Source organism: Aulonocara sp. 'chitande type north' Nkhata Bay, linkage group LG20 (genome assembly GCF_057382095.1).
Source record: "Aulonocara sp. 'chitande type north' Nkhata Bay isolate Kocher_YH1m ecotype deep benthic linkage group LG20, A_spYH_male_GT1.1, whole genome shotgun sequence".
Lineage (NCBI taxonomy): Eukaryota > Metazoa > Chordata > Actinopteri > Cichliformes > Cichlidae > Aulonocara > Aulonocara sp. 'chitande type north' Nkhata Bay.
The window spans coordinates 5,965,352-5,978,939 of NC_141363.1; the positions used below are offsets into that span (position 1 = coordinate 5,965,352).

The window sequence follows — 13,588 nt, forward strand, 5'->3', positions numbered from 1 at the left end:
AAGAAATTGCTAGAAGCCACTCAGTTATCAATAACAGCCAAGTCACCGTACTGGGCTGGCCACAGTTCTAATAGTAGTTTTAATGGGATTGGATTTGAGCTTTTGGCTTGCAAACTGTAGATGTATCCGATGATTACATTAAGTGGAATTTGTGCCTCAAACTGCACAATGTGCTTTCCTCATTAATGTGTCGCTGCAAAAAGTATATATATAAAATTTTAAAAAAGAGGAAAGAAAGAAAAACTGGTAAAAAAAACAAAAACATGCTGGGCTTCTTTCCCAGCAGATCAAGGGCTCAGTTGAGTCAAAGCATTTGAGATCCAGGACAGACTTATCAGCACACAGAACACGGCTCTGCTCAGTTCAGCAGCCTGCCGCAATGCAAAGACTGGCTCTGTCCGTGGTGCTGAAACTCACCCTGGTGTAATACATCAGAGTCAAGTTTGAGATCTCTCGCCATTTGTCTTTTTGCATCATACTGTTTGACAGTTTGAATTCTTAGTCTGAAAATTAGTCACCGCTATCCCGTCAAAATCACTAACACTGTAACAAAAGTAGAAAGCCTTGTTTTCAGCTGTCACTCAACAAATGATTTCCATTTTTTTTTCTTATTTAATCAGTTTGCCAGAATAAACGCCTGCCAGTTGACTAACCGATTAAACCTTTCTGCGTCATAGATGGAAATGACAGTTTTGCGAGACTCATCAGTCAATAATGACAACAATTATGATCACGCATAAGCGCTAAACTATAAACTGCTCATGCTGCTTTGGGCTGCTGATATTTTCATTCATGATGACGATTGGCTAGAAAATGTGTAACCATGGGCTTTGGAAATTTCTAGAAGGTAGACGTTTAAGGCGTGACGTCTACTGTCACTATCAGCTAGATTACATGTCATCGTAGTTACGTCTACATTTAGATGGCTTCCCAATGCGAGGGTGCAGACCTGAGCGGCTTCTCAAGTAGTTAATTTACACACTCCAAAAAGTTGTCACAGTACGGAATAGAAAATAGTAAATATGTTGGATTTTGACTGCGTGACGAGTGTCACTTATATATACGGCTTTGCTCAAAGTCACAGGGTGCAGTTTCTGAACTTCAAACCTTTTCAAAATAACCAAAACTTGAATTTACCTCAATCCCTGACAGATAACCTCAGTATAAATAAATGTGTGAAACTTTTTGTTCACTGGAACTCAAAGCAGAGTATAAATGGGATCTTCTTTAGCTTTAGCCCAATTTAAAACAAATTATAAAGACTAATCATTGACTTATGAAACTTTCATTTTGTGTTTCATCTGGTATGTTTATGTGTTTGTATTAAAGCCCATCACAGAAACAAGGTAAAGTTCAACACCGTGGTATTAAAAAGTGACAAACGGAAAAGCGAGTAACCTGTGAACCAAAGTACCAAAGTGGATAAACATACAGTCAGACTCTCTAACCTCCACTCGCTTTTTTTATACTCACTCACTGTCTGACTGACAGCACAATGAAATGCTTTAATTCATTTTCTTTTTATGACTGTATTCCTTCTAGTACAGTTATCTGATCTGGCTATGCATTTAATTTACCATCTCCTGAGTGGCCCTGGCAGAGAGTGTTCAATAATGCTGTACTGTAAGTGGCTATCAAACAGCCTCAAACCACTTTCCCTCCTCTCTGTGGTGGTTCAATGTCTGTCACTTTGCCATAACATCATACCTCCATTGTGTTAGGTACACGAGCTTTACCTACTTTTAGTTTATCTTTGTACTTCCCTACTCCATCACATGTGCTTAGTTTCTTCCTGCTTTCTGTGCTTCTCTGTCACAGACAAGAGCTTTTTTGTGTTGTTGACGGGGCCCAGGACTCGCCTCTTCTCACTTCACTGATCTCAGACTGAGTCTGGCAAATTTGATAGGGAAGAAAGAAGCTGGGGATATGAGCAGGTGTGACGGGTGCAATGCATGACTTTATGTCTGCGTGTGTGTAAGAGAGAGAGGGGGCTCTGATGTGAATGCTGCCAATTCAGTGATGCTGAAACAAGCCAGACAAGACTTTATAGAGCAGCTTTCTTTTTTGTGTCATCCAGTGTTACTTAAAAGGGACACCCTAACAATTTAATCACTCACTTCCTGACATGGCTGACAACAGTGTGAGACAGACTTTTAAAAGAACAGATCTGACTGATGAGTAGTCCAATAGATCTTCACTTTTATCCTCTATCAGGGGTGACGCATGTCCACGTTACTACTACTGATCATTCCTCAAAGCAGAGAAGTTTCAAGTTCACCACATCAATCAATTATCAATTGATGAGACAATATAAACATTTATAAAGCCTTAAACCCGACACTCCTCTTATTTTGTGTCTTTAATATAAATGTTTTTAGGTTTTCAATGGCTTCTCACACTAAACAATCAACTTTATATTTGCCATTGTGGGCTCTGGGAAGCAACAATGAGAATGATTTTTAGTGTTTTGTTAAATTTTATTCATTTAAAAAAATGATTGAAAAATAGATTAAGATCAGTGATGAGAACCATTAGCCGCAGTCCTGAAGAAAGATGAAACCTAAATTACATTTTTGATTTTCGAGCTTGATAACTGAACATACTGGCAAAGAGTTTCCAGACAAGTAACTGTAACTAGATTTAATAAATTCTGTCAAAAGCTTTTGAAGTTCAACAGCTCAGTTACTTCTTAAAACAGAATAATTGCTACGATGCCTTCCAGTCAGGTTTTAGACAGAACCACAGCACTGAAACCGCTCTGACCAAAGTGTTTAATGACATATGTCTGAATACAGACAGCGGAAAAATGTCAGTCTTAGTTTTACTGGATCTCAGTGCAGCATTTGATACAGTTGACCACAACATATTACTCAAACGACTGGAGAACTGGACAGGTCTTTCAGGAACTGTACTAAACTGGTTCAAAAAATACTTAGAAAACAGGAAATACTTTGTATCAATAGGTAACTTCACATCTGAGCAGACAAGTATCACATGTGGAGTTCCCCAAGGTTCCATCTTGGGACCCCTTCTGTTTCACATCTACATGCTCCCACTGGCACAGATTATAAACAACAACAAAATAAACTATCACAGCTATGCAGATGACACAAAAATATATATCACAATGTCACCAGGAGACCGAGGCCCTGTACAGGCTCTTGGTAAATGCATTGAGGAAATTAATGACTGGTTGTGCCACAATTTTCTCCAGCTAAACAAAAACAAAACTGAAGTAATAGTCTTTGGCGCCAAAGAAAAACGATTACAGGTCACCAGAGAACTTCAATCTATACATCTAAAAATCACAAACCAGGCGAGAAATTTGGGTGTAGTGATGGATGCAGACCTAAACTTAGAAAAACACATTAAGACAATAACAAAGTCAGCTTACTACCCCTTCAAGAATATTTCAAGGATAAAAGATCTGATGTCTCAACAGGACCTACCTGTCCGTCAGAGGATAGACTTTAAAGTTCTGATGCTGGTCTATAAAGCTCTGAATGGTTTAGGACCAAAATACATCAATGACCTCCTGACCCAGTATGAACCATCCAGATCCCTCAGGTCATCTGGATCCGGTCTTTTATCAGTTCCCAGAGTCAGAACCAGACACGGAGAAGCTGCATTCAGCTTTTATGCTCCTTATATCTGGAACAAACTCCCAGAAAGCCTCAGATCAGCTGAAACACTCAGTTTATTTAAATCCAGGTTGAAGACTCACCTGTTCTCAGCTGCATTTGAATAAAGCACCAAATCCACACTTTTAAGCTTAAATTTCAAAACTTACTTTTAACTACTGATTTTATCTACTGTTCTGATTTTATCTGTTCTGATTTTATATACTGTTTTGTTTGTTTGTTTGTTTGTTTGTTAATTAGTTAGTTAGTTTATTTGCTTGTTTTAATCAATTTTAAATCATGCTTTTTATTTGTTCTTGTTTCTAATGTCTCTGTAAAGCACTTTGAATCACCTTGTTGTTGAATTGTGCTATACAAATAAACTTGCCTTGCCTTGCCTTGCCTTGAAGTCTTTGCAAGTTCATTTTTATGTTTGTCGAAATGAACATTTAACTAAAAGGAACAGTTCAATTAACTAAATTGGCTTAAACATCTGAGGTAATTATCAATGAGGAAAATGATAGAGGAAAAAAAATCTGGCATATCAGCATTCTTGGTTTAACTGCATCACTTTAGGGTCTGTATAGGGTCTGTATAGGATCTGTGGAACGCTGTAGAGGTCTTCCAGCCAGAGCCACACAGTCACTGCCTGCAACTGGTCTCTTACAGCCTATCCATCATCTCGCTGTGGCCAGTTTGCAATTAGGATAACATCTTGGCTTTCTTTCAATAAAAGCTGCCACCTCCTCCTTTCTTTCTCTCTCCTCCATCTCCTCTCTGCCTCACTAGTTTAGCCTCCTTCTCCTTTTCTCCCCGGCATTTTTTTTCCTTTTTCTGCTTTCTTGCGAAATGTATTTCCACTGCTCCACAGAGTCGATGCCAAAAGGAGTTCTCTCTCTTAAATTTTTTACCCTTCACAACATAGTGCATGCAACTTCCTGAACTCAATTTAACCCCGGCCTTTAGAGGCTTAATAGCTCCATCACATGCTGCCTTTACCCTGGGGTCTCTGATAGGTGCACGGGGCTTTTCGACTCTTTGTTCTCAAAAGGGTGACTGTCTTTTCTAGCACACACTGTGATTTTTTTTCTTTCCACGTCTGCGCAAACCTGCTACATCTTCTGCAAATGAATGCATACATGGATTGAATTGCCAAAAAAAACCACACAGGCGCACGGGTGTCAGCCGTAGCAACACATGGCCCAAACAACAGCCGCACTAACACATGGCTCAAACATTGTCAAATGCCTAATCTGCTCCCGCATCCACAGGGAGCATGCATGATGTAGGACTTCTGCTGCTGTCGTCATTTAATGCGCTCCATTTTCGGGGGGAACTGGGAGACTGTAAAGGCATCTATGGAGAGCAGAGCTCAACAAAGCATCTGCATGCAACATATCTCCTTAGCTCACCACTCAGCAGTTGTGGATCCTAAATGTGACAGAATTGTTAGCACAGTGTTCATTTTGGTTCCAAATGAAGAAAGGACTTTTTTTTCTTTTACATAAGGCTAACATGACTTTTTTGTGGCCTGATTTGGTTTGAAGGAGAAAAAGCAATGAATTTAGTTGGTATACTGTGATGACTTGGTATAAGCATGAGATCCCATCATCACCGTTTTTTAACACGAAGAGACTAAATGACTAATAGACTTCTCAGTTTTTTAAGCGGCAGTGTTGAGTGATATGATACCTAGGGATGGGAATTGAGAACCGGTTCTTGGTAGCCATTATGGACATTACTTTTATTTTTATCTTACACATGGACAAGAGCGTGATGGTAAAGTGTAAACTGCATCTAGGACAGAAACAGCTGCATTATGTTGCTAACATAACGTCAGCACTTCGCAAGCACCTGCACAGACAGCATGCTAACACTAAGCTAGCCAAACAGCAAGCTAAGACTAAGCTAGCCAAGAACCCAGAGTGCTGATAAAGCTCAGTAAAGGCTGACCCCAGCCCAGCAACCAGGCCCTGAACTTTAACAGGTAATAAACTCATGTTTCAGTAGAATCACTGTGGCAATTGTTTTAAAGTGTCTTTTTGCTGGTTTTCATCTTTGCTTTTTGCTGTCAGCTTTGTGTTCTACTAAGAGAAAGATCATGTGTGTGTCCTTGTTGGGATAGGGATTTGTGTTGAGTTACTTTCTTGAGTAATGACCCCAACACTGATCACAACAAAGAGGGGAAATACCTGCGCAAATATCAGACCACACAGCATACATTAATGTGAACAGATGTAATGTCTTTGATATTCTGCTTAGAGATTGTGTTGACTCTCAAAGCCGAGCTAATGATATCCCAAAGAGAATCGATAGGTGACTCTGATAACGGAGTCGCAATCGCTAAATTCTTATGAATTCCCATCCTTAATGATACCCAATACTAAATGTTAATGATAGTAATTCATGATAGTAAGAATCATTATTTTAATTTTAAAACTGGTGGAAAAGATTTGAATATTTGAAGCCCATGGTTTCTACAGTGACTGTGCTGAGAGCCTGAGAGTTTTCTGTGTTTAAGGCAGCAAAGCTTTTTTTCCCCCCTCCATAGGGATTTATAGTGAAATCTTTGTCAGGGCCACAGGTCTTCGGATTTCTGATGTACAAAGTTTCTTTCAACAGGTGGATGTTGCCACTGTAAGTAAAAAACAGCTCCCGACTTTGATGTTCCCACATCTGATCTTTACTTTATGCTCAGTGCAGTCTGGTTGGAATTTTCCCGTGGTTTTATTTACACAGATTTGATGCCATTAGATCCATGTCAGTTGAATTATTATTTGACAAAGATGGATCTCAAGAACCGCTATCATTCTGTAGATGTTTCTTTGAAAATCTAATTATGTCTCATTCTTTGAATGGATTTACTTTGCCAAATGGATCATCATGGCCTTGCCGTATCGGTCCATTTGATCGACCTTTGTTGTTATTATTTATTTTATTTTATTTTCAGTTGTTACAGACGGGACAGACATGACTGAGGGATAGGAAAGGGAGAAAGAAAGATGAAGGAAAAGAAAAACAGAAGGGAAGAGGGACAGTGAGAAAGGGCACTTAAAAAGAGAAAGAAGAGAAAAAAATCTCCTGAATCACCTGTTGAGAGAAAAAGAAGAGAAAACAAGCAAAAAAAAACAAAACAGAGCAACATACTAAACACAACACCATCACGTTAATCTACCTAAGTGTAAACAGCAGTAAATACTAAATATTCAATGTTGTTGTATAGCAAGCAGGACCGACAGCGCACAATGTGCTTGGAAATAGCAGCCAATAAAGGTGTAGTTTATGTCTATGAACAGTGAACACCCGTGTGCACACCTGTGTGGATCAGCGCGCTTGTATTCAAAAGGTTTCCCCGTGTAATGGTCTGCTAGAGGATGTAGAGAGCCATAGCCCTGTCCCCCAGGGCATGAAGCAGGCATGGAGGAGATCCAGGCCCCAGAGTGCGAGAGCCCAAGGAGGACCACCGGAGGGGCATCCGTGCCACCCTCCTGGGAAGAGCTGAGGAGAGCCCCAGATGAGGGGTCACCCAGTAGCCACGGAGCAGAAGCCAGAGGGGGCTGCAGTGGCGTGCCCGCCGGCTCTGCCCCCTTTGCCCCAGAAGAGGCCTGACCGAGCAACAGGCACCAGGCCCCGCCAAGTAGTCACCAGGAGTGAGTTGGTACATACCTGAGCGCCCAGCCCCGGACACCAAGAACCACCAACACACCAACCCCTGAGGGCATCAGTTACCGGCAGGGAGTGTGGTGAGGGGAGATAGGCCTTTGGAGGGCCTGGGAGTTCCCAGAGAGGTGGAGTGTAAGACCCGACCTGACATATAGACACAGACAAACAGGCACACACAGACACAAACATGCATTCCCACCCTCATGCACACTCAGCACTCACCCAACGTAGGGATAGACATACATGGACACTGTACACACAATCACACTCCCCAAACAAACTCTATACCCCAGGTCCAGGTACCCTCGCCCCTGGAGGGGGAAACAGCACCTAGACCCAGGAGATGTCACCCTTTCCCCCGGGGTGGAGGCAAGCAGACCGCCCTAGGCTCCGCAGCAACAGGGAGGCCCCGCATCCCAGATCCCAATCGGATGGCCAACACCTCCTCCCAGCCCCCCCCGCCCCGATGGCCAGCAGAGAACAGGGGTGTGTGTACCCGTTAGTTTTCATTGTACTCAAGACAAATTCTTCCCTTTTTATTGTTTTTAAAACAAAATTGTGGAATGTTAACTTTTCTTTTTGTACAGCCAAATGATGCTTGACCCTTTCCCCTGAGCTCATTTCACTTGTATTTGGCATGTTGCAGTTGCCTATGACTAACTTGTTCTGAAGTAATTTATAGAAAATGAAAAGCCAGTTACGCTCAAGTTCACACAAGTGCCCCTAGCAGAGTAGTTCATCACATTAACAGTGGACATGATCCATTAGGTTTGACAATCAGAAATGTCTGAACATTTTACACACAAAGGATAAGTTAGCCTTGAGGGCGTTCTGCCTGAAAACTTCAGAACTTGGCATGTTAGCATGTTACTGTGACAATACATATATATATATATATATATATATATATATATATATATATATATATATACATATATGACATGTGGGCACTAACAGTGCACCCCTGGCTCCTGGGTGAAAGTCTGACTCAATATTTGTTGAGATTCATATGTTTCTGAATATGACAAATACCTTTTATGGCAACCAGAACGCTCCTCTCAACTTGACATTAGATGTACTTTTTCTCTTGGCCTCTGAAGGGACCTCTGTGCATCGTGGAGGGAAGAATGAATAGCTCTCCAGTGGCTACTACTAACAGGTAGCCTTGACTGACTCACAGTCCCTTAAGGCTCACCGTGATGAATGAGTTGTGACTTCAGCGTGAATTACAGCTTTCCTGGCTGAGTCTGATAAAGTTGCAGGTTCTAAACGAAGTGCAAATCTATATACAATATGTTCTCATTGTTCATCCAGATCTCTAAAATTGTTTATGTCAGCCATACGTGTGCATGTAGCTTGATAGATCCTCGGGTTTTACAGTTTTCAACTTGACCGCAGCTAAAAAACAAACAAATAAACAAACAAAAATCAAAAATGAGAGACCAGTATTGAGCTGCATGTGTATGATGAAGTTTATGTCCTGTTTAAATTAAAAGTCTCCAAAAAAACCATCCACATGAATAAAAACTCGAGGCTGTGTTTTGCATACTGGCGACCTATCTAAGCACAGACAGCATGGTGTCACGGGCTAAACTGTAACAGAGGGATCGTTTTCTGTTTTCTCACTTCACGGTCACCGTCGCTCTCTCTTTTGTTTTAACCACTTAACACGTACGACCCGCAGCAGAATACAACAACTTCACACCCTTTTCTCTGCACTCTTGAGGATGTTGACAATCACTCGGTGGGGAAAAAATAGACTCACAGGAAGACAGAATGTGTGGCTGTAATGGCATCACATACCGCTGAACGCCTGCCTCTTAATCTGTCTTAAATGAAAACTGCAATTTCAAACAGTTTAATTTACAGTTAATTACTCGGAATAGAAAATAATTATAAAACTGCCCCAGATACTGGTGGAGTTTTGCTCATCACAAAACCTGTCAACACGGGCAAGCCCAACAACTCGTCCCAACAACTTGATGAACTGCTAGATAGTTACTGTGTGCAGTGTAATTATCTGTTTAGAGCCAGCGCCAGTTGAAGGCCACACCAAATGCTGTGCCACATCCAGCGTTTCTTTATCTCCCTCTTCCACAGCATCAAGATACTTGACTGCCTCATTACAGTTGAACGAAAACCATTCTTCAAATGTGCCGCCTGCCAGCACCGGGTTGTCTCCTTTTAAGAGTGCCTTTTAAACTTCTAAGGAGTCCATGTTCTTGCATCTTTAACCCTCTCTTCACCTGAAAATGTCAAAGTTCCTTTTTTTAAATTGAAGCAGGGCTGTTTCTTAAGGTAGGGTCATATATATCTCTGTTTGTTACGTAATTACAGTTTCTTTATTCCGCCGCAACTCGCTGAAATCTGAAACTGGGTCTTAAACCATTGTTATGTAAGGAATTCCTGTGGCACAAATACCTTTTTGTTTACATTATTACTTTCAAACAATGTTGTGTTAATTGCGGGAACATTATATAAGACCTGCTGACTCATAATTTCCCATATTTGCTCACCAAGCCCTGAATATAAGAGGGATTATGTACGACACAGCGCTCGGGTTTGGGGTGAGTCATTGTCATGGCTAAATATCAGCTTCCGCAGGGTTTGACATATCTTCTTGTTCATTAGGCAGGTCCCCGCCTTTTACCTGAATTCTTCAGTTGTTCTTTTTTTTTGACAGATCTGAGAGGATTATTCTTGTACCAGTAAGACCAGGAGAGAATGATAAAACAAAACGAGAGAAAAAAAACACAGATCAGCAGGTACTTATTGGATAAGTCGTCATGTGAGCGGAGAACAGAAGTGGTCTTGAGCAATGTGGTCTATAGCTGCAGGTGGGGAGGGGTTGCAAGTGAAAGTGATTTCATCATGAATTATTACAGTCTTTTGCCAAAGATGGTGTTTAGTGAAGGGGCAGTTGGCCATCTTTATAAAGTGTTGCAACTAATCAATGAAATGTCAAACAAACTGAGAAATTATTTAAAAGATTAAAAATATCTGAATATATTTTTTTATTTTTAGAATTTACTGTGGATATATGACGTGATTTCTTCATGAGGAGGATATTCTTCTTTTCTGTGTTTTGTAACTTTGTGAACTGAATTTAACAGTCTGAAGATAACTACTTTGGAAACTGTAATGTGCATTGTATTCTATGTAATAAAAAAGTAATAAAAAAGTGAAACTTAATCAATAATAGAAATAGTCTCTAACTGCAGATTTATGTGCACTATAAATCTGCTTGTGCTGATATTTGTGTGATTCAACTCATCTCCACTGTTTCTCCAGCTTTGCGTCTTTCTACAGGGGAAAAGAATTATTTTGAGGAACGAAGCCATAGGGATAACCCTGCTTGGACAAGCTCCCTGTCCGCAAAGCGTCAAGGTGTCCTCTCCACACCATTACCTTGGTCGACATTCTGCAATGACTAAGTGGAACTTAGAGCGAAAGTGACATTTTATTAGCAGGGGAATCTAAGGGCTCCTTGTCCAAATGAACTGATTAAACGTGTTTATACTGCTGCTCCTGTTCCTGGACTTATGTTCCTGTAACTCTAAATCATTCTTGTAAATCTGCTGTTCAAAGAGGTTGCCTTAATTTAGATAAACTCCCAACAGAGCAATGCAATGTCACTCTCTGCGCCTTATTAAAAGACAGTAGGATTTGCATTGTTGGACACTTGCAATGTGAACGATCGACTTGCCCTTCTCTGAGAGGGTGAGTCTGTATTGTAGTATTACTGCAGCCTCATTCAAAAGGAAACACTACTCTGATTTTCTGAGATGGTCAGCTGTAACTGTTGTCTCTATTGACTCTCCTCCCAGTATTGAGTAAGTGTATGAACACATTGTAAGCCTCTGCAGCTGCGAGATCTACTGTATTGGGAGGAGAAAAAAAAGGCAGTCTTTGCCAAAGGATTACTTTGGCAAAGACTAGTGCCCCAGACATTAGTGCAGTGGTGATCCACGCAGAGAAGGGGTGGGCGATGCTGTGTACTTTGGGCCACCAGACACCGATATTGTCTTTGCTGTTACAACTTTATTTACTCCGTCTTTCATGTAGCAAACTCGTGTCTGAAACTGTGATGCAGTTGTGCATACTCCAGGGATGTAGGCTGACGTTCAGCGTTCCCTGACAGCTTTAGCTCTCATCACTGGCCTGGCTGATCCGCCAAACTGCTGCGTTGTTTATTCAGGTGTGTCAAAGACCCAGTGTGACATCATCACATTCACCTACGTGTGAATTAAATCATCCCTGGGAGGGTTGAATTCAGCAAGGCTCCATTATAAACGTGCTATGGCCAGTTGATGAGTGCAGGCAGGTGTGATTTTGGAAATGTGAAAAAGCGAGTCTCGTTAGTGATAAGTTGAAAGGTGAACTACTCTGCTTTTTTTTCTGAATCATTCAGTCAAGCATTCATGTGCGTAAAACTCGCCATGTGTGGGTGTAAGCAATGACTCTTTCTAAACCCACACAGTATGACCATAAATAGTCTCACTTACGTAAAAAAAAGAAAATAAAATAAATCAGTGTATTTCAGGTGAATGCATAGGCTACTAGTTCTTCCAGCACAATAACAACCAAATTCACTTCCAGGAGCTCACCAGAGGAGAGCACGGCATGAGTGCTCCCTGGTGTTCTGTCATTAATGAAAGTTTAATTCATTATCCTCTTCCATAAAGCAGAAAGATGAGTAACATTAGATGACTAACCCACAGAGAAACAAACAAGGACACCATATTGGAAAGATCACCTGAAGGATCAATAACTGGCCAGTCCGATTGTACCAGTACAAGGCTGTGATGATAAGTTGGGTACATTTCCACCTATAGCCTATATCACGTGGATTGCCGGCTATTGATCGCAGCAGTGATCAGTTCGGTATGGGGTGGGGATTCAGTGCTGTCAATACAGGGACAGAGCTCTAGGCATAGGCCTACAATAAGAGAAGCATGTGCTTTTTTTTCTTTCTTTTTTAATGCAACACGTCAAAACATGAATCCCTCCATGGATCTCTCTTAATAACAACGCTATAGCAGTGGATCAGACAGGACAACACATTCGTTAAGCTTGGATCATGGACCACACATGCATGCAGATTTTGTGATGCTAAATAGCATGGGTTCACTATAAAGGGGCTGGGATAGCATGGAAGGGAATAGATAGGCAATAGAGTAAAAGTTGCACACGGTAATATCACATTAAACGGCCAACACGCGGATTCCCAAATACTACTTGCATCCATATCAGCCAAAAGGGCTACAGGCGTCTTTGTAAGGCGCAAATCTGGTGGGGAATGCAGCCATTCACAGACGCTGAGATGGCATTCGTCTTCAACATGCAGCTCCACGATTCAGCGTTACAGTCATATTCTACATCCAGTGTCGGGAGCATATGCGCTAATTGTGCCTTAGTGTTCTGACATCCCACTAAGCAAACAAGGAGGTCTGCAACGCCAAAGAAGCGGCAACCTTAGAAAAATAAAATAAAAATAAAAATAAAAACTCGCATATGGAGCGGATGAATGTAGACAAAATAACGCCTATCTTACCTGTGCCGTGAGCCAACTCGATGCCCGGTTCGGTGAGTATGTTCGGGTCACTTTGAGATCTGCCTCGATGCAGACAGCCGTCTAGTCCATCCGATGTAGCCATGGGGAGGCAGCGCAGGAATCCTAAATAAAATATTAAAAACCCAACCGGAGGCAGGCAAGGTCAGGAGGAAAGCAACGAGCGAGAGTAGATTTAATTCGCTCTGACAACAGCCGCTTTGAGTACCTAACAGGGAGCCATGGCTGAGCCGAAATTCCGTGTGTGTTTGTGTATGTGCGTGTATGTGCGTGTGTGTGTGTGCGTGTGAGTCTGGGCTGTGTGCGCGATGATGTGTGGATGAGGGAGGGGTGATTTGCCCCCGATGATGCCAACGGGTTGATGATGCCCATCCCTGTCCAGCAACGCGACCAAATATTCAACAGAGCACCATGCTTATTCGCACACCGATAACCTGAATTTATGGCCTTTATTAATTATTAATGTAGCTTTTTTATGAGTTTTGGCAACACACCAGTAGCACCATTTATTCAGGGTCTATAAGGTTTAATATATTTGCAAGCAGCATTGGTAATGCTGTAAAATGACAGATTAAGATGGGCAGACGTTTGATAGGCTAAATTAATTGAGAATTTTCAGGCCTGTAATTGTTTAATTGGTTACAATTCACAAATTGACATATGACACATTATGTGCATTTACTGTAGTTTACATTTATCTATGGATTCATTTATTGTCTTCACATGGATATAA

At 41.3% G+C, this 13,588-nt stretch overlaps 1 protein-coding gene across 2 annotated transcripts in view; it reads right to left on the minus strand.

The window, feature by feature from the left end:
* phactr3a (phosphatase and actin regulator 3a) overlaps positions 1 to 13,120 on the minus strand; it is a 34,377-nt gene extending 21,257 nt beyond the window's left edge. For both annotated transcript variants that reach the window (XM_086276705.1, XM_086276704.1), the window contains exon 1: positions 12,838 to 13,120. In XM_086276705.1, coding sequence (XP_086132831.1) covers positions 12,838 to 12,940 — 103 coding nt within the window. In that variant the 5' untranslated portion in view covers positions 12,941 to 13,120. The remainder of the gene's footprint in view (positions 1 to 12,837) is intronic.
* Between the last annotated feature and the right edge of the window lie 468 nt (positions 13,121 to 13,588).